General features: G+C 40.8%; 3 protein-coding genes across 4 annotated transcripts in view; 2 read left to right on the forward strand and 1 right to left on the reverse strand.

The window, feature by feature from the left end:
* The window catches only part of SLC7A6 (solute carrier family 7 member 6), a 47,873-nt gene extending 45,833 nt beyond the window's left edge, over nucleotides 1-2,040 (forward strand). Inside the window, exon 10 of the mRNA XM_087940518.1 lies at nucleotides 117-2,040. Within this exon, the coding sequence (XP_087796644.1) occupies nucleotides 117-208 (92 nt within the window). The 3' untranslated portion in view covers nucleotides 209-2,040. The remainder of the gene's footprint in view (nucleotides 1-116) is intronic.
* Nucleotides 1,734-11,254, reverse strand: SLC7A6OS (solute carrier family 7 member 6 opposite strand). Its single transcript, XM_026714118.2, has 5 exons — nucleotides 10,960-11,254; nucleotides 8,255-8,608; nucleotides 5,412-5,612; nucleotides 5,019-5,133; nucleotides 1,734-4,162 (listed from the first exon to the last, which is right to left on the reverse strand). The coding sequence occupies exons 1-5, from the start codon at nucleotides 11,158-11,160 to the stop codon at nucleotides 4,032-4,034; spliced, it is 1,002 nt and encodes a 333-aa protein (XP_026569903.2). The 5' UTR covers nucleotides 11,161-11,254; the 3' UTR covers nucleotides 1,734-4,031.
* Nucleotides 11,255-11,302: 48 nt separating this feature from the next.
* The window catches only part of PRMT7 (protein arginine methyltransferase 7), a 34,244-nt gene continuing 19,684 nt past the window's right edge, over nucleotides 11,303-25,862 (forward strand). Inside the window, exons 1-9 of one of the 2 annotated variants that reach the window (XM_087940515.1) lie at nucleotides 11,303-11,654; nucleotides 12,655-12,828; nucleotides 13,710-13,746; nucleotides 14,152-14,301; nucleotides 18,345-18,453; nucleotides 21,162-21,274; nucleotides 22,328-22,569; nucleotides 24,201-24,384; nucleotides 25,566-25,693. In XM_087940515.1, the coding sequence (XP_087796641.1) occupies nucleotides 12,665-12,828; nucleotides 13,710-13,746; nucleotides 14,152-14,301; nucleotides 18,345-18,453; nucleotides 21,162-21,274; nucleotides 22,328-22,569; nucleotides 24,201-24,384; nucleotides 25,566-25,693 (1,127 nt within the window). In that variant the 5' untranslated portion in view covers nucleotides 11,303-11,654; nucleotides 12,655-12,664. Of the gene's footprint in view, nucleotides 11,701-12,654; nucleotides 12,829-13,709; nucleotides 13,747-14,151; nucleotides 14,302-18,344; nucleotides 18,454-21,161; nucleotides 21,275-22,327; nucleotides 22,570-24,200; nucleotides 24,385-25,565; nucleotides 25,694-25,862 lie in introns of both variants that reach the window. The other variant, XM_026714156.2, reaches the window with a different exon arrangement.

Genomic DNA, 25,862 nt, shown 5'->3' on the forward strand with positions numbered 1-25,862 from the left:
CAGAAACATCCTCTGTTTTAAGACGTCCCAGGTCAATCTTGATTTAGCAAGCTACTCGATTTTGAAGTAATCGTTCATAATTACACAGTTCACTCTCAAATCTTCTCCTTCCCCAGGTGCTGTCACTCGATCCACTCAGTTAATTTGCTACTGTGTTCTGACGGAAATGGATGCTGTCGAAGAAAAAGAAGAAAACAAATCTAATTAAAGACTGAAAAATGGAGATCAACCAGCTGCTCGGATGAAGGTCTGCATGTGCCAGCGCAGTCCAGATCTTCTCTCTGGATTTGGAGATTCTATCCGGTTGACATAATTTGGTTGCCTTTTTGCTTGTTAGTTTTGTAAAAATGAGAAAACTCACCACCAGGATTCTCAGGCGTAAAATTCACCACGGTTTTTAATCCGATGTTTTTCAACGGCCAAATCAAAGGTCTTTAATGAAAGTGCCCGAAGATGAGTATGTGGACATGAGACAATTAGTGTGTCAAAGGAAATATCTTGTGCAACTTACTAGAATTGGAAAACTTCATCAGGTCTACCAAGCAATCAGTTGTTTAATCCTACACTGATGATTGTGACCAGCTATCCCACCCAGGTGATTGAATATGCTAGGGAGATTGTTTGCTTTCTGATCTTTAAAAGTAGTTTATCTCCATCCTTCATCCACAACACATATCCTCAAGACGTTCAGAAGCTACTGGTCATCTCTTCTCAACTTCAATTGCTTTGTTCAAAGTAGAGGTTTAGATGGAAGTGTATTTTGAGTAGGTCAAATTGGAATCAACTCAACACAGTAGGGTACTAAGCCTAGGGCCTTGAAGTCAACATTTGAGCATAATAAGCACAATTCTTCACTTGGCTTTCTCTCAACGTTGGGCATTGGACACGGCAAATTCATGCTGCTTCAGCCCTCTGATTCTTTAAGGATTTTATACAGAACTGTTTTTGGTGTAATAGTTGGACTTGTCCTGAGGATCTTTCAAAACTTTTATTACTGAGTTCATAGGGTTAAAAATGCACCTTTTTAAGGCACTTTCTTTAATGCAAGTAGAAAAAAGTTTCTGTAAAGCGGTATAGGGAGAAACCGTGAAGCTATTTTCTGGGGCAAATAGTTTCTCAGTTGATTATGCTAGTTGTTAGTATAAACAAGGGAAAGCTTAAGAACAGGGATTCAGGCCCAATGTAATCTGACAGTCCACTTGGCTTTATCAATGTCTTGATTGTCCATTTATATCTTCTCACTGTGGGACCACATTTCCACCATTATCAGCTGCAAATCAATATTTTTTTTATTAGAAAAGGTTGCTTGGGCCTTATTAAGGAAAAGCACTCTCAATTCTAAATGCACATCTTGTCTACCCCCCAAGTAGACTATCTTTTCAAAAGTCTGTCATGTTATGGCTTTTTGTGGCTCTTGGTTGTTTCTAGAGGCACAGATCTTTCAAAGAGGCAAAATGTTAGAAACGTCCCTCCATTTCTTTGCTTCTTCTTTGTATACAATTTATTAAACTGATGGGTGCTAAAGAATAAAAATGTAAGTACTCTCACAATGGATTACATCTGAGAAGAGATTCCTTTATCAGTTGTGAGCTTTGCTCACTTTTAATCACCTAGTCTATGTGTATGTGTAAATTTCCAGAGCATAATTGTCAAAATCATTGGTACTGTGTTCTTAAGCCCATCATGTTATAAATGGAAAGTAGTTAGTTAAAAAAAATACAGAGCTATACATGTAATTATTCAGGTTTTTTTTAATTCAAACAAAAAACGGGATTTGCTTTCAGATTTGAATCCAGTTATAATCAAGTCTGACTATCTGTCTAGAAAGAGGTGTGCTATTTATTGTATTGGTGAATAACCCAGAAAGCAACAGTTTGAAGCTTTGTTTCTCAGTCTTTATGAAAACCAAACGATTTGAATCAACCATATTAGATCAAAACTGTCTTAAAAATGTACTACATCTTTTTATCGGTGCTTTTTAATTAGGTTTCAGTCTCATAGTGCAATAGAAATGTGGCCAATAAATGTTTTATTTAGTTTAACAGGATGGCGTTAAAATTTTAAACTATACCCTGGATTGTTTTTGTACTCCATTCTGCTGTTAAAATGCGTTTTGTTTTATAGGAGGACTGAACTGTTTATCTCCTGATCCGATCAGTTAGTTGCCACAACAGCAAATTTTGTAGTTCCTGTATGTACAAGAACTGTAAAGGGGGGAAATTAAAATTCCACCATGTGGAAATTAAAAAAAAATGAGAACATGAGTCAGTTTGTGAAGGAAAACTTGTTTTATGAATGCTAACTATTTTCTGTATGAGACTCTGACCTTATTTGGCAGCTAAGCCAGACACTCCATTTAAGCAGTCTTGCAAGAAAATTGCACAGATGTAACCAGGTCACCCAAGGTAAACTCGAAAGAGAGTAGAGTATCTCTACCGCTTTGCCTGCAGCCAAGAATTGCAAAGAATGCAAATAGCATTCTATTGCAGATATTGTAAAGTTTGGACCCAGAATGCTAAACCATCATTTTCAGTTTCCAGGGGCTGGCACAGGTCAGCTTCTCTAGTTTGCTTCGGTCAAAATGCCAGTTAAACTGTTGAAGCAAAGATGGTAAATTATAGCTAATCCTTGGGTTACAAGGTGATGCGATTGCTTAGCAAACCGACAACAATCTCAGCAGACCCAGTTCTGATTCTTTAAGACGTGGGTTAAGTGAGAAATGGCAAGAGTTAAGGAGCATAGGAATGCCTATGGGGGAATGGGGTAGGCCCTAAGTCCAGATCATTAGAATTAGGTAAACAACAATCCAATGAAGGAACTACCGAGATCACACCCACCCACACCGACAGGGCAATGAGAGCAAACCCCACTTCCTACTAGCATTGATGATGTTACCTAGTTGGGTAATGAAAGGTCTGCAAGAAAATAACCAAGTTCAGGGAATAACCAAAGATCCCACAACTAGGTTCTGCAAATCAAAGAGATGGACATAATCACTATACTAGGCTTGATAGTTTATATTTAAAAAAATCCTTATGTAATTGAAGATACTTATTTTGTTGGCACTGTCATTTTCTGTATAAAGAAGCAAAAGCTACGGTTTTCCATTTCTCCACATCTAGTACAAAGGGATGGACTAGAGATGTTTATCTATAAACTACAAGCACTTCACTCGGAACTAATCAGCTAATTTGATAAACTCAAAGAACATAGAATAATAGGGTTGGAGGGGACCTTGGAGGTCTTCTAGTCCAACCCCCTTCCTCAAGCAGGAAACACTATACCATTCCAGACAAATGCTTGTCTAGTTTCTTCTTGAAAACCTCCGATGATGGAGCACTGCAATGAACACCTAAGGAATACAAGAAAGCATCAGCTAAATAATAATGGCTAGTAAAAAAAAATATTTTCCTTCACAGAACTTCCACAGGGAAAACAAGGTCAGGCAAACTTCAAATTCTGTATATTTTAACTACTATATTTGTAAACTATGCAAAGAAAAACAAGTGAGAATTATCATATATCACTAACTCCTAAAGGGATATGTCAAGGCAGATATCTTAATGAAGAAATGCTACAAAAAAAGGGATGTTTTTAATATGTAAAGTTTATCAACTATATATATATGGGGCAACTAGGAATATTAAAGTGCAGAAATTTCCAATCTGAATGATCATTTTCAAGTACAGACCTATCTACAGACAGTGATCCCACAATGCTTGCAAAAGAACAAACTATTTGCTTCAATAGGTTAACAACAAAAGGAGTTGTAAGGCATCCCAAAATGGCCAAATCTATCTTGTCAATTTCAGGCTTTCCTTGCACAACGCCATGGTTGAGATCCAAAAATTGCAAACGTCACTTGGATCAAGGCAATCTGTTTTCTCTTGATTTGAAGATGCTCTGGTCAAAAAACAGCATGACACATGAGGGTTGTGGTGCCACGATTTGCTAAGGGCACATCACACACCGGGGGTGGGGTGGGGGGGCAGGGGGAGGAGCAATCTCAGGAATACAAAAGATTCTGCAAGCTACTCGGAATCCAGTTCCTTGACTCCATCATATTCAAACTCCTGCAGGACTTCAGATTCATACTTCTCCCATGATCGCCTGATATATCCACAATCTTCATCACTGGTGTCCCCACTGTTTTTTTCTGATTCTGGAAGAAAAACGAAAACCAAATTGATGGCAAGCAGGAGTGATTTTGGAAGTCTTTTTTTTTTCCTGGTTATTGACATTTTTTAACACATTAATCTCAAATTCTTCCTTCTACTTGTCCAAAACAACTTAAAGTTTATTACTGTTTCATTAATTTTAATAATCTCTTTTACCTTCCCATATAATGAGAGACTGGTGGCAGAAACTAAAACTGGGAAAGGACAAATAAAGTGCAAATACCTTGTGCCCTTAACAGATTTCATTGGATTGATTCAAGTTTTTCCTACTTTGAGTGGTGTGGTGGCCTAGAAGTGGAGCTCTCGCCTCACAGTCGGGAGGATCCTAGGTAGAGGCAGGTATTTCTCTCTCTCTGGGCACACTGAGAATCTTATCTGCTGAAAGAAACTCTGCACTGGTGACAGGAAGGGCATCTGGCCAGTAAACACTCAGATCCATTCGGTTGCCCAGACTCCATCCTCCCAAGGAATTATGGGAACCTTAAAAGAGGATGATGATAATTCAAGTTTTTCCTACTGACTGTTCCCTAGGTAAACACCACTGAGGTAAAACTGGGCCATACATTATCACTTCCGGTGTATTACAAAGGAGCTTCCCGCATTCAAATTTCCTTGCTGGAAGCTGGAGATCACGTGACCGGGATGCTGCAACCTTTGTTGGTTGGCAAGCACACGAATTTTGATAACATGACTGGAGAAGATGCAGTAGTTTTAAGAGTGAGGAGGACTGGTTTTAAGTAATTTTTTTCAGTGCAGTTGTAACTTTGAATTGTCACTAAACAGAACCATTTGTTAGTCAAGGACTACCTGTGTACAAATATGATTATCAACAAATACCACCTTCATCTTCATCTAGAAATTCATCTTCATCTGGATAGTCATTACGCCAGTTGTTCTCATTATTCTCATCATCTTCGTCTTCATAGGTTTCTTCAGGGAGGTGCTCCTCATCCATCTGCATGTCAACACATAATATCACTGTCAGGGAGGAAAAATGTGCTACAAGCACGTAACATGGGTCAGTCTGACCGAATGAATCTTGAAGGTAGAGGTGTAAAAGTGAGAAAAACATGCAATTGAAGCTTTTAAGGCAATGAGATACAGTTACCGCTTGTATTTTATTAGTTGAATCACTTCTAATTTACAAATTACAGTACGTTTTACAAAGAGGAAAGAAACAAGCCTTGCTAAATTTTATATTTCCTTAGAAGATGCTATTTTTGATTTACTTACCAAGTCAAAGTCTTGGGTGTAAGGTTGTACAGAGAGAATGTTCTCGATCCACCCAGGAGTAGCTGTTTCCGTACAGTAAATATCATAGACGTATTCATCTTTATTTAAGCAATCCTCTGCTTCTTTACCATTGTCAGTTATGGTTAAACGTTCACGAATCATCTCTACAGAATTGCAGAGAATCACATCTGGATCTGATTTCTGTTAAGATTTACATTTTTTTTTAGCCAATAGACAACTTAAAAAACAGAAAGTGAGAGCTTACTTATTAGAATGTTATACTGCCTTTATTTTTGGTCAATTCACAATGGCATGCATACATACCTTAACCAATATCTCATCCTGTTAACTCCCTCTCCCTTTCCTCTTCCATCCATCCATCTATTCATCCATTTATACACACACATACAGAGTATATGGAATCAGATATACAACATCAACCCTGTTAAGGTTTCTAAACTTAAATCCTTTCCTCCAAATTAGCCTTTTCATACTTAATTGAAGAAAAAAGTTGGACTTTAAGTGTTTAATGTTTAAAGTACACTATTTCTTGACTTAAGACTAAGTTGGAAAAAGGCAACTTATTAAAAATAAACTATTTGTTTCTTTCCCTATCTCTGAGCAAATATTTAATGGAACACTGTTTAATTGGGCAACACAGTATCTTTCTTCCATAGTTAAATGTTCTTGTGAATTCTCAAGAATTAACTCACTATGTTGTGTTAAGTGAAGCCAATTTTGATAAAAGGATCCAAGAGAACACAATATTTCATTTTTAATGTTAGATTCAGTGCCAATGTAGGTACGGTTTGTAATTCACAAAGAATTGGGGGGGGGACAGAGGACTTGTGGTACCAAAAGCTGCAATCCTTGTATTACTTGATCTTTTGATCTCATATTTATTATATTTTTGTCATCTCCAAATATGAACTTGCCAAGAAGGAACATTTTTATAAAATGTCTTCACTCTATTTGACTGCTATTATTTAGTTACGGATAAGGCTAGAAATACATAATTTTAAGGAACAACAATCAACTGTCCACTAACTACAGTATTTGATCTTTTAATAACACCAGAAGCTCGGTAAAATGTACTTTTAAAAAACAGAACTCAAAAATATTATTTTGAGTAACTGATCAATGAAAAGTTGCCATATCTTGTCCAAATTACCAGGCACCAGGCATTTTAAGGTCCCAATAAGTTTAAATACCAGGGTTCGTAGACGACATCTAATGTCACAATTGTAACAGCCTCTTTCTCCTTGTGGTCATTGTACCAACATAAATGAATCTACAGGCACTGTAGAATTTTAGCTGGGTTTTCCTTGTGTTGATGTTCCCTAGATAACGTGGAACTGTCTCTTGCTTGCTTTCCAAGTTGCTGAAGAGGCTATTGTGGCTGGAAGAGTGCCACACATCATAAAGGTGGCATAATGTCAAAAGGTATTTTAGCCCAGGGCTATCTGAAGTCAAAGGGCAGTAGACCGTTGCAACACAATGCCTGGTTCACACACTGCACTTTGCTCTGGGTTACTCTTGCTGTTTTTAGAACTTGCTTCTAAACCATAAAGTTTGACCTTGTTATGACTGGAAATGTGGACAACGTATGGCAACTTCTGTCGCTGATCAGTTACTGGAAATATTACCTCTGAGTTTTGTAATAGCTAGATTCGCAATGAAACCCAAACCAAACAAACCATATTATGCATTGATATTTATATAGTATCCACTCCCTTAACAGCTCAGGACAGCTATTTAAATGCAGTTCAAATAGAATTAAATGCAGTTCAAATAGAATACAATTAAAGCAACTCTTAAAATATTATTAATACATTAAATATTTTTAATTAATGGAATAAAAAGAAACCCCATAAGCAAACAGGAAGTAAAACAAAGTAATATAATGCATACATGCATGCATATATAAAACCATGGAATCCCTAACACAATTTTGTTATTTATAATTAATCTTATTGCTATCACAAAGATTTTACACAGAAGTTAGGGTTGAAGTAAAAAAAATAAATAAAGATGAGATCTGATTTAGTGATAGAAATAAAAGACAAAATAAAACAAAAAGTTTTAAAAAACCAAATATCGGTTTTTTCTTCCTTTTCTTCCCAACTGCTATTGAAATATTTTATATTACACTTTAAATTTCTGCAATTATTCTTCATTTCTGTTTAAATCATTTTTAATGTTTTGAAAAAAATATCATCTTCAAAATACAATTAAAATGTTGATGCGATGAAAACCATTAAAAGGAGTGTTGGAAGAATGTTTTGAGCCCTATCCTCCACCGTAATGAGGAAATTGGGTTCAACAGCAAATATTCCAGAATATGAGTCCTGCTATAAAAACAGGTGTAACCACATACGGTCCAATGCTTTTACAGTAGGACTCACAAACTCCTTAAACAATCTAAGATTATGAGACAGACTGTACAGGAGGTAAGAGGCCCTAGTGAAAAACATTATTAAAAACCTAAGATAGATTATGAGCCAGCTTGTCGTTGGGATCGTTGTTACTGTGTTTGCATCAGTGGCTCTTATAGCAATAGCAATTTAGATATATATATACCGCTTCACAGTGCTTTTACAGATCCCTTGAAGCGGTTTAGAGTCAGCATATTTTTCCCCCAACAATCTGGCTCCTCATTTTACTCACCTCGGAAGGATGGAAGGCTGAGCCAACCTTGAACCTGGTGAGATTTGAACTGCCAAATTCAAGGCAGCCAGCAGTCGGCAGAAGTAGCCTGTTATACTACATTCTAACCACTGCGCTACCATGACTCTTATCCCATTTTAATACAGGGTTCAGATGGTCCGTGACTTAGTACTAACCTGTAAATGGGAGGAAGGTGTATCGTTTTCCACACCCTCCTCCTGTATAATATCAAAGAACTGAAAGTCTCTACAGCAGCCTGAGGTGCTGCCATTTTTGTCTTTCTCAGACATAGAAGACTGTTTCTTTTCATCAGATTCTTTCTCATTTGCTCTGAGAGCAGCATTTTCTCCATCACTGAGATTTGGACGGAGGCTAGTGACCAGGCGGTAACGGCTTTCCTGCCTTTTGGCTTGCTTTGAAGAACGAAGATCCTGAATTATTCTTTGAGCGCTCCCTAGAGCAGGTCGCAGGATCCGGCCTCCTTTCTGTTGGGTAAAAGCTTCTTGTATGTATTTGTCAACAGGTTCAGCCTAAAAGACATTTTAAAGAAGTTCAGTTAGCACCCGGGATTAGAGCAGTGTTCCTCAATCTTGACAACTTTTAGGTGCGTGGACTTCAACTCCCAGAATTCCCTACTCGGCACAATGTCTATGGAGATTCTCAGTCCTCCAGGTCATGGCTGTCCCAAAGGTGCTTTTTCAAAAGGTAACTGGGTTTTCTATTTTTTTTTTCTTTGAAGACGTTTTGCTTCTCATCCAAGAAGCTTCTTCAGAGCTGAAGAAGCTTCTTGGATGAGAAGCGAAGTCTTCAAAGAAAAACCAGAAAGTCCATCTGCCTCTTGAAGGAGCACCTTTGGGACACTCAGCATAATATCTCCTCTCTCATCCCTTGGGGTTTTTCAATAGAAAAAGACATCTACTTAAGATAAAAAATATATTAAATATTGACACATAATTCTGGGATGTGCAAAATAAGTATATTTGGAATAGGGCAGGTGTCCTGGGGCAAGATCCCTGCTGGTTGTTGAGAACATTTTGAGTCTGAATGTTCTAATCTACAATATACTTGCTACACCCAACCTACTTTCTGTTTCTGCCCTAAAACAAAGCAGGATGTTTAAATACAGTCCAAGATGCTCTAATAACCTCCCCCCCACCAGGGGCAGGATGCAGGCCAATTCAGTCCAGCCTTGTGCAAAACCAATATAGAATAATAGGGTTAGAAGGGACCTTGGAGGTCTTCTAGTCCAACCCTCTGCACAAGCAGGAAAGTGTAACATTTCAGACAAATGGTTGTCTAATCTCTCTCTATAAACATCCAGCGATGGAGCACCCACAACTTCTACAGACAAGATGTTCTACTGATTAATTGTCCTCACTTGTCAGGAAGTTTCTCCTTAGTTCTAGGCTGGATCTCTCTTTGATAATCTTCTACCTGTTACTTCTTAACCTGCCCTCGGATGAAGAAATATATTCAGTGATATTTCCCCATGGCCTTTAACGATGACTGGGCTTTTTAAAAAAAAATATTTTACTGAACAAAACAATTAAAAACACTGAACATAGCGAAGTTGGTTTGACATAACTTTGGGTCAGTATCGCATGGATATATATATATTCCTAAATACAATTATTCAAATATATACATATATACATTTGTTCGCTCATACATTATAATTTCTAACATCATTGATCCTATTTTCATCTCATACATTCCTTTGCCCTCTCAGCAACTCTCCTTTCCCAACTTAAGATTTTCCTTTCTGCTCCCACCAATGATAGAATCTATCCCAAATTGCATAATATGCCGACTCGTCTTTATTTTTCATCTCTAAAGTTAGCTTGTCCATTTCAGCGCATAAGGATGACCGAGCTTTTGATATCCCGTCCTTCATTGGAAAAGTTGAGATACCCAATGTTGAACTGTATATTGCAGTCAAACAACAGCACAGGAAATCTTTTATGGCATTCTGTATTATGTCACATCCTGCTTTATGGTAATGTTTATGTCATGCACTGTTTTATACTAGGTAGAGGCAGATATTTCTCTCTCTGGGCACATTGAGAATATATCTGCTGGGGGGAAAACTCCGCACTGGTGACAGGTAGGGCATCTGGCCAGTAAACACTTTGCTCCATTCAATTGCCCAGACTCCACCCTACAAGGGATTATGGGGTCATTAAAAGAAGATGATACATTGTTTTACACAATTTGCAATATGTCAATTCCACCATAGTCATAGGTCCCAGATTTTGGACACCTTCTGTAAGTTAACCCATTTTGAGATCCCTTGGTTCAAAAATTGTTACCCTATGATGCTCCATTTTGCCCAGGGAAAGATTACAAGAATAAAAATCACTCATAAGTCCTCCTCTGGACTTATGACCACAACTGGGCCCAAAATTTATGAGAAATTTGTGAAGCAAGCTTTGCCCCATTTAACAAACTTTCCTACCATGTTTGTTCAGGGAACCAATGCAAGTTGTTGAATCAGTACCAGCGTCGTTAAGCAGATCTGGCTTTCCCCCTTGACTTTGCTTGTCAGGAGGACGCAAAAGGGGAAATCACACGACCCCGGGGTGCTGAGACCGTCATAAATATGAGAATTTTGATCACATGACCATGGGAAACTGCAAAGGCCGCAGGTGGTTAGTCCCTTTTTTCAGGGCTTCGAATGGTCACTAAACGAACTGCTGTAAATCGAGGACTGCCTATATTTAGATCAGGGTTACTTCGCCCTTGGAAGACTTGGGGACCTCAACTCCCAGAATCCCCCAGCCAGCCGCGCTGAAACACATCCCAGTATTAACTTAAAAGATCATTAGAAACAGACATTTAATCTCCTCGCTAACTGTCCCAGCCAAAACCCGCGAAGCCTCACCTCCGAGTTTACGGTGGCTACCAACTTGAAGAGAGTCTTCTCCACCTCGCCCTCTTCGGGCGAAGGGGAGGAGGAGGACGCGGCGGCCTCGGCGGCAGCCCCAGCCTCCCCGCGGAAACGCTTGCAGGCAAGGACCAGCGCCTCGGCCGGCAAAGACCCACCGCGCTTTCTCTTTACGCGCAGCACGGCGGCTGTCTCCATGGCAACCGGACCAGGCCGCTCTACCGCGCAAGGGACTATGGGAACTTCTCTCGCCTTGTCCTGCCGTCCTCGGCGTAATTTGTAGCTGATGTCGGCTCCGCGTCCCCGTTTGATGACGCCATCTTCATTTCCTCGAGGGGCTGAGGTCTGAACGATTCCCTAGCCTAGCGCGACGTCCGGTTCTTCCAGGCAACAATAGTTTTAAATTATTATTAATTTCATTGGTGCTTTGCCCTGCCTTCTGAAGGACTTTGATGCAGTTAGCAAGAAAATAAAAACATGTATAATCTTTAAAAACATTGAACGTGGTGGACTTCTTTGACATACATTGTTGTCATTAAAAAGAGGAACAGGAAGGCAATTGTGCCACGATTTCCGCCCCGCTTGGACAGAGATCCTCTTCTAACCGGAAGTGTTATGAAACGGCGACGTTATACCTCTTTGTCCCCACAAGCCTCCGGCTCTGGCAAGCAAAGAGATTCGTTTCCCAACCAGTAAGGAAACTCCCCGCGTTGCATGCTGGGAACATGGCGGCGCCCGGTGGGTGAAACGCGGACGGTTGAGCTCGTGGGTCGGCCGAGTGGGGTGGGTGGGTGTCTCCCGTGGGAAATGTTACTCCCCCATTTCCCCCCCTCGCTCTGAGCAGGGCATTTCGGTTCACCAGGGGATGAGAAGGCGGCTCGCTACGCCTGCCCCCTATTTGCTACCCCCCACATGCCTCTGAGCATGTGTGGAGTTCGTTCCTCGGGTTTCCTGATCCAGAAAAGCAGGGTTCCTGGGCATGGGCAGATTTCCTGATCCTCAAAGAATGAATGATACTATGAATCAGTTTCGTTTCGTTTAGTTTATCTTTCTTAACAGATAACAGATAATCAGAGTTGGAAAGGACCTTGTAGGTCATCTAGTCCACCCCCCCACCCAAGCTGGAGACCCTACACCATTTCTGCCAGATGGCAGTCCAGTCTCTTCTTGAAAGCCTTCAATGAAAGTCTGAAGTCTCTCTCTTTCTCCCTTTCTTTCCCTCCCTCCTTCCGTGTGTGTGTGTGTGTGTGTGTGTGTGTGTGTGTGTGTGTGTATTTGTCTGATGATCAAATCGACCCAAGTTTTCTTTTCTATTCATTTAATCTAATGGATATAGCTGCCCATTTCATCGGCTTAAGTCGCATCATTCTGGATCATGTAACCACGAGGATGCTGCAGTGGTTGTTTGAAAACGGTCATATGTCACTTTTAAGTGTGAAAAACGGTCATATATCACTTTTTCCAGTGCTGTTGTAACTTTAAACAGTCACTAATGAACTGTTGTAAGTCAAGGACTACCTGTAAAAGGCAGCCCCACTATATATGTGCATAAATGTGACTGCCGAGTCATTCTTTTCAGTTCTTGGGTTAAATCTCATCCCAAAAGACCACAAGGCTTTGTTTTGATGTGACAATGGCATTACCGTTGTACGCATCATTTCCTAAACTACAATTTCTTTTCTGTTGCAATAGGTTTTAGTTTATGTATCCAAAAGCAGGATTTGTGTTAAAAAGAACCTTTCTCACAAATAACAAAACAAGACAGCCGGTGATGAAGGTTTTCTGTGGAAGAGCCAATCCGACAACTGGAGCCATGGAGTGGTTAGAGGAAGACGAGAATTATGATTACCACCAGGAAATAGCAAGGTCTGTAGGGATAGATATATATTAAAATATATTGTTATTAGTATATGAAATCAATATAGCATAGTGGCAGCTTTGTTTCAGGCCAAGATATAGCATAAAAACTTTTGTCTGAACTTCTTGACAGCTTTTGGAGAGAGAATTGGCAGTATATAATCTTACTGGTCCTCCTTGGTTTCTCAGCAACTTTTGATACCTTCATTCATGGTATTCTTATAGATCAGGGATGTCCAGCCTTGGCAAGTTAAAGACTTGTGGACTTCAACTGCCAGAATTCCCCAGCCAGTGTGACTGGAGAATCTTCAAGTTGTCAAGATTTTTGCACAAATTGCAACCATTCCTGAACAAACAAGTCTTACTCCTGGTCATTGAAGACTTGACTTATCTCTCATCTGGACTTCTGTAATATATGCACTGTTCTTGAAAAGCATTCATAAATTGCACCTCATGCAAATAGGTGTGATATAGACAATGATGGGTACATCTGGATAATAGTGGGTGACCCCCTGTTTGGGAACCGTATGAATCACTAGTTTTCTTATCGGTGCAATTCAGGATGCTTGTTGAGGCCTCAGAGAGCTCTGAACCAGGTTATCTAAGGATATATCCATTCCCACTCTTGATTTTGATCCAATTTTTCTTCCTTTTTGAGCATGAGTCCTATTTCCTGTGTGCTACTATATAGGGTACTGTGTGTAAATGTGATATTTCCCCCTGTCACTGTATAAGTAATGCAATCATTGTGCATTTATATTCAATAATATGCCATAATAGGAATTGTTCATCCTGTCATTTATTTAGCTCTTTTCTGATTATGTTGGCATTCCTTAGCAGCTTTCTGATTCTGTACTATGTTTGACCTGAAAACTGAATTTTATTTACAGGTCCTGCTATGCAGACATGTTGAATGACAAGGACCGAGTAAGTTATTTATCTGTTTTAACCATGTTTTATTAGGGTTGAAATTCCTTATGTAGCTCCATGAACTCCCACTCTGTAGTGCCTTAAACTGTGAGGCAAAAAACAAATTGTCTAAATGACACTGATAATTTCTAAAGAAGAAGTATTGAGTATCTGTTTTTTGCCTTCTTATTTTCAGATGTCTGCGTGCAATTATTGGAAATTTTGAATTTCAGATGTTTGGGTAGTTTTGGTACTGTGGGCCCGGTACAGCCACATCTGGAATTATATAGAACATCTTTCAGAAAGTTTACCTTTTAATCCATTGTTTTGCAAATGCTCACAGATCTCAAAACCATCGTGGTAAGGCACATTTGTCCAGGCCTAAGAAATAGGAATACACTGGTCCTTCTTTTTTTTTAACAGAACACCAAGTATTTTCAAGGTATTCGTGCTGCAGTTAGCAGAGTGAAAGAGAGAGGGGAAAAAGCCATTGTCCTGGACATTGGGACTGGCACTGGACTCCTGTCCATGATGGCGGTGACAGCAGGGGCTGACTTCTGCTATGGCATTGAGGTGAGCATCTTTCTCCCTTGTCTGTGAGTCATGCACACGGATCAATTGAGGAGACAGTTCTTGACTCTGAATGAAAAAAAAAAAAGTTCTGTCATTGTTCCATATGAAGCTCAGAAAGGTTCTTTTCTCTGGTTAGTCCATATTCTTGAATGTTTCTTGAAGTATGATTGTTAACAGGGTTTACATCCCTGCTTTATCATTGCTAGTATAGAGCTTGAGAATCCTTTGCCATGTTTCCAGGGATATCTATTGAGCAAAACCCCTGCAAATTCTGAGCGTGTTGAACTCTTAATTCTAATTCAAAGGAAGCCATTAGCTTTCTCTCTCTTTTTTTTCTTTTTTGCCATTTAGTCCTCAGATTTTAGCCTTCCTGTTAGTTGATAATCATAAATACCTGTATAGGAGCATCATCTTCTGAATCTGAACTATTCAGAAGATGGCTCTCCTGTGCAGGCCCTCTTTGATTTATGACAATTTAATGACGTTTTTCTAGTCCCAACGGGAATATGTATGTGTGTATGAATATATGTAAATCATATAGCAGGAAAGGATTAAGCTAAAAGCATCTACGGTTGCTGCCAGCCTTCTAAAAACCCCAGCTGATTCCAACAGATGCTGAAATACCTTTTTTATTGGGAGACTACCCAATCTATAACTGCCTCTAGTGAGCTCTCCAAGGTCCTGAAGATGCTTTATTAATGCTCTCTTTTTTCGGAGCATTCCTTGTGACTCCCAGCATTTAATTTCTTTTCTTGAGGTTCTAGACTGGGGCACTTTGGATGTGAATTGATTTTCAAACTTGAAAGGCAGAATGTTGTGCCATGCATGTATACCAACTTTTGAAGCAAGATGATCGCATTACAGTATGAAAAATGTGATTCATCAGATATGTTATTCTTGCAGACAGTAAAGAGAGAATGTTGGATAGTGTCTGTAGTTCAGGATCTCTTGCATTCAAAATATAAAAGAAATATGTGGGATAGTGAAAGCTGCTTATAGTTTCTAGTTTCTTTGGTATACTGCCATTGCAGTCTTTCTCAACCAGTAAATCCAATTAATATTTTAATATATGGATGCATACTTTTTTTCCTTGGGACCAAGGCCACAACTGAACTGTATGCTAGGGATTATGCTGAAAAATAGTGAGTGGGACCAAGTTAAAAACTCAACTTGTTTTGATTTGGTTTATAATTAAATGTTGTTAAAGTTAAATACAGCAAGTATGATTACTTTCTAGTCATGCAATAATAATTCCTTATTCTTTAAAAATAATAATCTGATGGTTACATTGGATGGCTAAGCCCCAAGTTTTCAAAGATCTCATTCTGCTTTGCTTACTGCTCTTATTTTAGAACAACAATAGCAATAATACCTAGACTTATATACTGCTTCATAGTGTTTTGCAGCCCTTGCTGAGTGGTTTATAAATGTCAGCATATCTCCCCGCAACAATCTAGGTCCTCATTTTAACAACCTCAGAAGAATGGAAGGCTGAGTCAATCTTGAACCAGCCAGGATCGAATTCCTGGCAGTGGGCAGAGTCAGCCTGCAGTACTACATTCTAACCATTACGCCACCAATAGCTTTGATGATTTTATTTTCGAGGATTTGGTTTAAGCACATCATCTAATTTGCATCCCTTACTGTTGTCCAGAGGGAAGATATCACATAAGGACCCATTTTTAAGCAGGAGATCAACTACTTAAGGAGATAAACTCCTTAACTCAGGAAATAGAGGGGTTAAAAATAGAAAACACTTCTCTCCTTCCCAGTATTTTCTTCAGCAATTTTTATCCAAAGATTTTACAAAATCCATGCCAGGGATTTTAAGCCAAAGTTTGCACAATGGGATCAGAGAATATCTAAATTAAGTCTTCTTGTTTGTGAACTTCAGTATCTCAAAGATCCTCTGTTTTTAACAGCTGATAAGTGTATTACTTGAATCTCCTATGTAGAACTTGCTTTGTCTCTTAGTTAACAAAGACGCATTTGTACGTGTAAGAAATCTGTATTTGCATCCAACAAAATGGATGATAGTGTTTTGGGGACACCATTTCTTTCTCCTTTATGTAAAAAAGATCTCTTAATAGAGTTTCAAAAAGTAGATTCGTCCGCAGATGCCTGAAACTACAATTTGTTTTCCCACATTAGAGTCTGCTTATTAGCATGCAGACACTTAGTTTCTGCTTGGGTAGCTTCCAAGAAAACCTCTTTTTTATGACTCTGAAATAATAATAATAAGGGTCTGATTAGGTAGGAAATTTTGTATTTTGAGGAGATAGGGACAAAGTCAGGTTGGTTTAGTCTTTATATTAAACCATTGACTAATGAAAGATTTTTTTTTGGCCAGCAGTGGCCTGTCGCCATCTGTGCATTTCCACAACTTTTATTTCACATTTACATTTTGGCAGGAAAAAAAGTATCTTTGACAGCTTGGAATGTGGCAGGCATTTTTTTTTGTCAGGAATTATTAATTAGAGGCATGTTTTAATATAAACAGAAGCTTTGTGGCCTTGAGAATACAAAGTCAGAACACTTTGCTAAGTTCTTATAATTTGCCTTGTTTCAACTGCCCAAGTCCATTCAAAAATTTAACCCAGCATTTGCCAGTTGGCAAAGGAGAATAAATGGTCAACCTTTTCCAATATAAAAAAGAATAAGTAGAATGGTTTGTTAACCCAGCATTTGCCAGTTGGCAAAGGAGAATAAATGGTCAACCCTTTCCAATATAAAAAAGAATAAGTAGAATGGTTTGTTAACCCAGCATTTGCCAGTTGGCAAAGGAGAATAAATGGTCAACCCTTTCCAATATAAAAAAGAATAAGTAGAATGGTTTGTTTTTAAGGTGGCATGAAGCTACTTTGGAAAAGATGGGTGTTTGTTGGAAGTTGTAGACTGTTTGTGCCTAGCTATGTTGCTTTGCAATAACTGATGTTCAAAACTGGCTGTAGTAATTTTCTGATAGTATTTTGAACCCGGAAAGTAGATCCTATTGAATTGGTTTTTTTGGGAGAGAGTTTGGAATTGTCTCCAAACTTGGCAACTATAAGACCTGTGGACCTCAACTCCCAGAATTCCCCAGCCAAGATGGCCGGCTGAGGAATTCTGGGAGTTGAAATCTATAAGTTTTAAAAGTTGCTAAATTTGGAGATCCTGGTATAATGGTAATGCGAATTGTATCAAAGAAGATTCTGGTTCCATTCTGAGCAGTGAATTTGTAAGCGGTTCTTAAAAACGGAAACTCACCCACTTTTCTTAGCCAACCTAGATCTGCTCAATGAAGGTTACTCTGTAATAAGGAACGTAAAAAAACAACATAGAAGTTCTACTCGGATCAAAACTTTATAGTCTCAGACCAATCAAATGCAGTTTCCCCAGTGTCTCCTTCCTCTTTGCATACCCCAAGAATGAAAGTAGTGAAAATATTGTAAGACATCTAAGTTTTTGGGCTAGATAGGCAACTTCCTGGTCATCTAGCTCAGTCTTTTCCAACCGAATGCACTCCAGATATATACTGGACCTTTTGTACAGCTCTCAAATCCTCATCTAGCTTGGGCTTTAGTCGCCTGGGGGAATCTGGGAGTTGTAATCTGAGCCAGGAATGAGAAAGGCTGACGTGAAGCTCGGAAGTTAAAAATGAAAAGCAGTTGCATTAGAGCAGGGTTCTTCAAACTTGGCAACTTTTAAGAGCTGTAGACTTCAACTCCCAGAATTCTTGAAGTCCACCTGTCTTAAAGTTGCCAAATTTGGAGACCCCGTGCATTAGAGCAACGAACTTAGAAATTAAAGCAGCAAAATCCCATCCTGGTCTCAAAACCCAGGAACTTACATGATAAGAACTGCTCCCTCCTGCCCTCAATTTTTGTCACAGACAACTCAACTTCAAATGACAATTCTACACTGGAGAGCTTTTAAAAATTAATGAGGTGATATAGATGGCATATTTAAATGTATTACGGAGGATCTACTGGAGTGGGTGGCCTTAAATTGTGTTTTGAACCGTTGAATACACCGTATAAATACCAAGGATGTTTACATTGCAGGTCTTTAAGCCAATGGCCAACACAGCTGTGAAGATAGTGGAAAAAAATGGCTTTGCGGGCAAAATAAAGATAATTAACAAGCATTCTACCGAAGTTACCGTGGGATCAGGTAAGGTTACTGGGGACTCCATGACTTGATTTACCGAGAACAGAATATTTTTAATACACGGGTAGCCCTCAACTCACAACTGCAATTCAGCCCAAGATTTTCCTTGCTTAGCAAGACAGTTGACAAGTGAGTTTTGGCTCCATGTTTACGACCTTCCTCGCCACAAATGTTAAGCGAGTCGTTGCAGTTGTTAAGATTGTAACATGGTTGTCGAGTGAATCTGGCTTCCCCGTTGATTTGGCTTGTCAGAAGGTTGCAAAACGGGGATCCCGTGACCCCAGGACACTGCGACCGTCGTAATTATGTATCAGTTGTCAAACATCTTGAATTTTGATCATGTGCCCATGGAAATGCTGCACCGGTCATAAGAATGAAAAATGGTCATAAGTCACCTTTTTTCAGTGTTGTAACTGCGAATGGTACCTATATGGATGGTTGAAAGTCAAGGACTATTCTCTTTAAAAAAAAAGAGAGAGAGAGAGGATGCGTATAAAGCATAATGTAATTATACAAATGTCAAACTACAATCCAAGAAAATATTTTTTTTAAAAATGCAACTAAATTAGAGGACTCCTTCATCGAAATGTTCAGGGAGAAGATAAATCTCTCATCCTAAGCACGAATAAGATTGCTGTATTGGCACTGTGTACCTCAGTGGAGTGCCATACCTAAGAAATAATTTACTTTTCTCTCTCCCTCTGATTGCCAGTTGTTGATCGATAGAATTGTATCTTTTTTTTTTCCTGGGCCTTCTGCTACAAAAATGCACAACATTATGGTTTAATCTGCATTTTTAGCTCATAATCTGATCACTATGAAAGAAAGTTTGTCCAAAGGAAATGAAGGATTTTAGTTTAGCATTTCATAGCCTTTTTTTTTTCCCAGGGAAAGCATTTTCTGCTTAGGAAACTTATCAACAGAGTTAATGAAGTTGCGTTTTTTTCATTGCTGTGTGCCTCAAAACCTGTGTGCTTCCCCGCCCTCCCTCTCTTTCTTTCTCTATATAGCTGGATGGATGGATGGATGGATGGATGGATGGATGGACGGACAGATAGCTTTGATGCTGATGTTTTCAAACACCCCATACAAAAACTATTTTACTACACCATGGTTTACTTGGGGTATGGAATTTTGTTGTGGGTGACTATTCAGAGCTCTGCTTAGTTTTATCTTTATTCTTGCTCATTTGTGAAGAAATTTAGCTGCTTTTTAGCTCTGCACCAGTGTTCTCGCTCAAGATATGCTGAAAACTAGCATTTAGTGAGATGCATAGAATAGCTTTTTCCCTTTTGAAACATATCTTAGTGTATTTTGGGGATAGGAATATTATTTTCTCTTGCCAGTCTATTTTCCCCCCTGAGCCTTCCTAGTAACAACCAGGAACAAGAAAACAACTTCTTGTAAAATTGCAAATTCTGTAAAAAAAATGAGTTGGAAAATGTTATTCTACAGCCCCTCTCTATCAACAGGGAGAATTGTCACCATGCTTATATTACAGCTGCCCTGTGTTGTAACATTTAGGCTAGGCTCATATACCGTGGCTTGTTTCACCATGATCTGTTGAAGATGCTAAAATTGGCTAGATTTAATCAGTGAGGCTAAGTAAAAAAAACCAGACTAACCACATTACAGTTTAATACCTAGTGCAGGTCCAGACTCTGTTTACTCTTTGGAGAGACTGCCCAATATGTTGGGAAAACTGGATCTTTCTTTCTCCCAAATCCAATATTGAGTTTTTGTGGTGTGTTGTATATGCAGTGAGAACATCATGAGAGCCTTGTGGCTTAGTCATACAATAACAGAGTTGGAAGGGAGTTTGGAAGTCCTCTAGCCCAGGGGTCGCCTCTAGCCCAAAGGGGTCCCCTTTTTGGACCTCAGGGACCACCAAACTCATAATTTTAAATCCCGCGGACCAGAGACCCTGAGAAAATCCCCCAAAAAGTCTGCAGGAAAATTCCCCACCCCGTTTTCCTACTGATCGATCATTCTTTATTTGGGATCGTAGGATACCAGCTCCAGCTCCATTCTCGGGGAGGGCAGGGGGGAGAGAGAGACTTACAATCCACACAAACCACGCTTCAGCAATTAACTTGACAGGGCAGGATAAGGAATTGCAGGCTTGAAAGGCTGGTGTGTGCAGCTTTCTTTTTTAAACACGGTATTTCCAGCTGCAGCTAATGAAGGGAATCAGGGCCCTTTCCTCCCCTGTAAGCCACACATCTCCTGTTGCTCCCTTCTCTGTTCTTCCCTGTGTACCCTAGGATGAAGAGGGGGTGGGCTTGGATCTTCCTCTGAATTCCCTCTCCCTTGATCTGCCTCTTCCCTGCTCTGCCCAGGCGGACTTTGCCCATCCCCGGTTTCTTCCATAGCCACCGGAGCGTCACTCCCACTCCCTGTCAGCTGCTCAGCCTCCCCCTCGGAATCAGATTCCAACAGGGGCATGACACAGATATTGTCCGATCCCCTTGTGTCACAGGCCATGTTAGCCAACCAAGCAGGCAATGAACTTCTCATCACTCCCTCCTGCCATTGCTAGGGCACGTTCAGTTGATCCAAGAGCCTCATCGCTGTTATGCCTGGCACTGTAGAGGAAAACATTCTACAGTCTTCACATTCCCCTCCTCCCTATATGCATGGCAACTTAGAAACAAAGCAGAGTTTATTTGGGAACATTCCAAGCTGAATTCCAGATGTATGATGCTTTCCAGACGGAGACATGGAATCGCGCGCAAACATCCTGATCACAGAACTGTTCGACACCGAACTGATTGGGGAAGGGGCCTTGCCATCTTACGAACATGCTCACAAGCATCTCGTACAGGTAAGGAGTGAACTAGGCCATAGCAGATAAATTCACCTGTGTTCTGTGGTGGGTAGAAGGACAGTCGACTTCCAAATTTCTCAGGGTGAAACATTTCCCGATTCTGAGCTGCTCAGTTTTGTTCACTAGCTTACAACTCTCAAAATGATGAAACGGATACTCGCCCTGTCATTATTCTTATCTGTGCCTTAAATTAAATGGGCTTTTGAGAACATGATCACGCTTTTCGAGACCAGCACTGGGATATGATGAGTATATATAGAAAAGATACACGGTTTTCTGAGAACGTCCAGTTTCATGGGATAAAATAGCTTAATTTCCAAGAGATCTGTGAGGAATGTTTGAGGTTCTAGAAGATTCTGAATGGAAGGGGACACCTTGTTCCCATCTCACTGTTCGACAGTTTCACCCGGGGTAACTCAATTCAATAAATATTATCCGCCACTGTTCCTTTGACATTATTTCCATTGACAAAAGTGCAAGTAATGTCGAAGAAACACTGGCAGATAATATTGATTGCATTGAGTTATCCCACATGGATTGTCCTGTGGCGAGTTGGCTGCGGCAAGATGGTCACGGCAAAACGCCTGCGCTGTCTTGGCCGCGGCAAGATGGTCGGGGTGAGTTGGCTGCAGCAAGATGGGCGTGGGGAAGTAGCCCCGGCGAGTTATCCTAGACCCAGTTCTCAAATCCCTGAAAGTAAGTTTTTTTGCCTAGCTGTTATTTTTAAGATAGAGCTGTGGTGGCGTAGTAGTTAGCGTGCAGTACTGCAGGCTACTTCTGCTGCCTGCCGGCTGCCTGCAATTTGGCAGTTTGAATCTCACCAGGCTCAAGGTTGACTCAGCCTTCCTTCCTTTCCAAGGTAGGTAAAATGAGGACCCAGATTGTTGGGGGCAATAAATGCTGACTCTGTAAAACTGCTTAGAAAGGGCTGTAAATAAAGAGCGGTATATAAATCTTAAGTGCTATTGCTATTGCATGTCCTTGTTTCTTTTTCTCCCAAAGCACATGAGCCGTGTTTGATTTCTTTCCTATTCATCCTTCAATGCGCAGGAGGGATGTGAGGCAGTGCCTCACAGAGCCACCATTTATGCCCAGTTGGTGGAGTCCAAGCGCATGTGGTCATGGAACAAGCTGTCTCCCATTCATATCCAAGCAGAAGGTGTCCAGAAGGCCATTGTCTTCCCTCCGGAAATGGACGTTTGCCCTGGGGCACCTTCGGTCTGTGACATCCAACTGAATCAGGTGCCCACGTGTGACTTTGTGCCGCTCAGTGAAGTCGTCCCTATGTTCAGGTGAGTCCTATCCTGTAGTGGTTCTGTTCATGGGGAATATGTGTATTTTTCCTGATACAGATAATCCTCGACTTACGACCACAATTGTGCCCAAACTTTATGCTGCTAAGTGAGAGATTTGTTAACCGAGCTTCGGCCCTTTGTATGACTTTCCTTGCCAGCTTTGTCAGCTTTGGAAGCCATATTAGATCAGACATCCGGCCCTTGCTTATCAATGGAGACCGAGTGGAACAAGTGGCCAGTTTTAAGCTTCTGGGTGTTACCCTAGAAGAGGACCTGACCTGGGGTGCCCACATTGCAGCCCTGGTCAAAAGGGCCCAGCGGAGATAATACTACCTGAGGCTTCTCAGGAAACAACAACTGAATGAAAAAACTGCTGGTGACTTTCTACCGTTGCACCATAGAGAGTATCTTAACTTCCTGCACCTCTGTATGGTTTGCCAATTGCACAGGGGCAGATAGGAAAGCACTCCAGAGGGTGAACGTCATTGCCCAGAAGATCATGGGTTGCCCTCTCCCCTCTTTGGAAGAGCTTTATAGCTTCCGCTGCCTTAAGAAAGTTCAGGACATTCTCAAAGATCCATCTCATCCTGGGAATCGTTTTTTTTGAACTATTACCACCTGGCAGACGGTACAGGATAATAAAAACAAGGACAAATAGGCTGAAAAACAGCTTCTGTCTCAGGGCAGTAACTTTTTTGAATTCTGCTGTATAGTGCAGTGTTGGTGCAGTGTCAGGAGTTTTCAGTTCAATGTGGTGAAGGGTGTGTGTTTGTGTTTTATTTTCAATGTGCACTGAAGATGGTGTTTGATTTCGTTGTATGAGGTGCAGTGACAATAAACTAAACTATTAGCACCAGAAGCGTCCACGCTGCCACATTCTTGAATGTGGGATGATGGGAAGGGGGAATTTCTTGGAGCGTATGTGGTTAGACATAATAGCATTCTTTTTCTAAGTCAAGGTCATGTTATTGCTGCACCTGGCTGAGGAGCGGTTGAGGGGACGTCTCAAGTTGGGACAGATGGTGATTGGGGCATGTGATGGAATGATGGGAGCAGGGGGTGGACTTGCAATATTTTACTTATTGGAGGGAAAGCCGGGATTTTCAGATTTGGGATTTCCCAGATGTGCCAGTAGATCTACCCTAATAAAAGGGAACTTTGAGAACATGTCTGGTTCAGAGTTATCCGTTGGAGTCGAGTTTTTCTGGGATGCTGACACCACGTTTGTTAAGCGAGTGGCTGCAGTTGTTAAGTTAATAACACGGTTGTTAAGTGAATCTGTCTTCCCCATTGGCTTTGCTTGTTAGGCATTCTCAGAAGGGCATCATATGACCCCTGCAACGGTCCTAAATATGAACCGGTTGTCCAGCATCCAAATGTGAATTACACAAGCACGGGGATGCTGCAATGGTCATATAAGCGTGAAGAAGGGTCACTTTTTTCACCCCCCAGTGCTGTTGTAACTTTGAACGGTCACTAAAATGAACAGTCGCAAGTCGAGGACTGCCTGGTTATCTTGTACGTTTGTTTTGTGTGTCCGCGTACATAAAGGTTGCTTAACCCTTCAACCGCCCAGGGGAAAAGCTGCCATTCAAAAGGAGCTGATTTAACTTTGCTGTTTTCCACAGTATAGATTTCAGTAAGCCGGTCAGCAGAGCTTCTGCATCCTACACAGTGAAGCTGAAGCCCGTCAAGGTTGGCAAAGCCCAGGTGGTCCTTTCCTGGTGGGACATTGACATGGACCCTGCTGGGTCCATCAAATGCTCGTTGGCCCCCTACTGGGTACAGAACACTTTTGGAGAGAGCCCGCCGGTAAGCCTTCCAACACTTCATTGTCGTCGTACCAAGAATTTCATGCCCTAAAGATGGCATAATATATGAAACCAGTGAGTGAGGCCAACTGCTTGTTTGGGTTTTGAGATCATCAATGTGCGGGTGGAACCTAATTATGTCTTTCAACTCTGGGCCGGCCAGATGAGGCTACTGTGCTGCTGTCCCAGTGCCTGGAGGTTATACTATGGGTTTGGGTGGGGGAGCATCCAGGTTTCACTCAGTCTTACTAACACGGAGCAGCTGGGGTTGTTTGGACTGCCCTGATCTGGAGATAATCTGTCTTTGACCTTGGATGGGATTGCAGTCTGAGGGATTCCACAGCTCCTGCTTGAGGAGCAAATAGCAGCTATGGTTAGGAAGGCCTTTGCACAGCTTCCCCTGGTGTGCCAGTTGCACGCTTTCCTAGAATGGGAGGCCTTCAAGAATTCATTCATGCCCTGGGCATCTCACAGCTTGTGTATTGCACTCTACATGGAGCTGCCTTGAAGGCTGCCCAGAAGCTTCAACTGGTTCAGAATGCAGTCGGGTGAGAAATGATGGGCATCCCTCAAAATGGCCACCTGTGCTTTCCAAGATCCACTAGTTGCCAATTTGCTTTTTGGGTGCAATTCAAGGTGCTGGTTGCCACCTATAAACCCCTACAGGACTTAGGGCCCAGTTCCTTGCAGGGCTACTTGTCTCCCGTAATACCTGCCTGACCAATCTGATCCAGCAAGGTTGACATGCTCTGGATTGCTTCAATTAAACAGTAGCATTATCGGGATCCTGGAAACACACCTCTGTAGCAGCACCTGACCCCTGGCATGAAGCTTTCCCTAAGGTGGTGTTTCAAAAAGCCCTGCAAACCTATCTCTTCACCAAGGAGCAACCGACAGACAAACCTTTCACGGGGCCTTAATAGCTCTTCTAACACACATGTATCTGCTTATGTGTGATATCCACTGTAAAGGCACCTCTATAGCAAATGCAAAACGGCAACTGGAAAATGAGTGCTTAGGCAGCAGTCTTGCCAACAAAGCAAAATCTTGCTGTTTGCTGCAGGAGTCCATGTTTTTTTTGCTTGATTCCCCAATGAAAGATGGCTGCGACATTGCTGAAGAAATGGGCAATTAGTTCGCTCTGCTTTTTTTCAAATTACCCTCTTATCCCATTGTTTTCAGTGGAGAGACCATTGGATGCAGTGTGTTTATTTCCTTCCAAATGAAGAACCTGTGACTCAAGGCCAGAGCATGGACTTGACGGCTTTTCATGACGATTACTCTGTGTGGTTTAAGCTTCAAAAAAGCAGGTAACTCCATTCACCAATGGAGAGAAGAGCCACTCATCAAATGAAGTGTGTTAGGCTGGTAAATCTTACATTCCTTGATCTCTGAAAGCTGGGCGATCACTAGGGAACATCAGACAACGATCTAGAAATTCTGAGCATCCTGTAAAACATCCCTTTGTTCCATAATTTT

The sequence above is a fragment of the Pseudonaja textilis genome, chromosome 11, assembly GCF_049901715.1.
Source record: "Pseudonaja textilis isolate UNSWEBS1 chromosome 11, rPseTex1.2, whole genome shotgun sequence".
NCBI classification, from domain to species: Eukaryota; Metazoa; Chordata; class Lepidosauria; order Squamata; family Elapidae; genus Pseudonaja; species Pseudonaja textilis.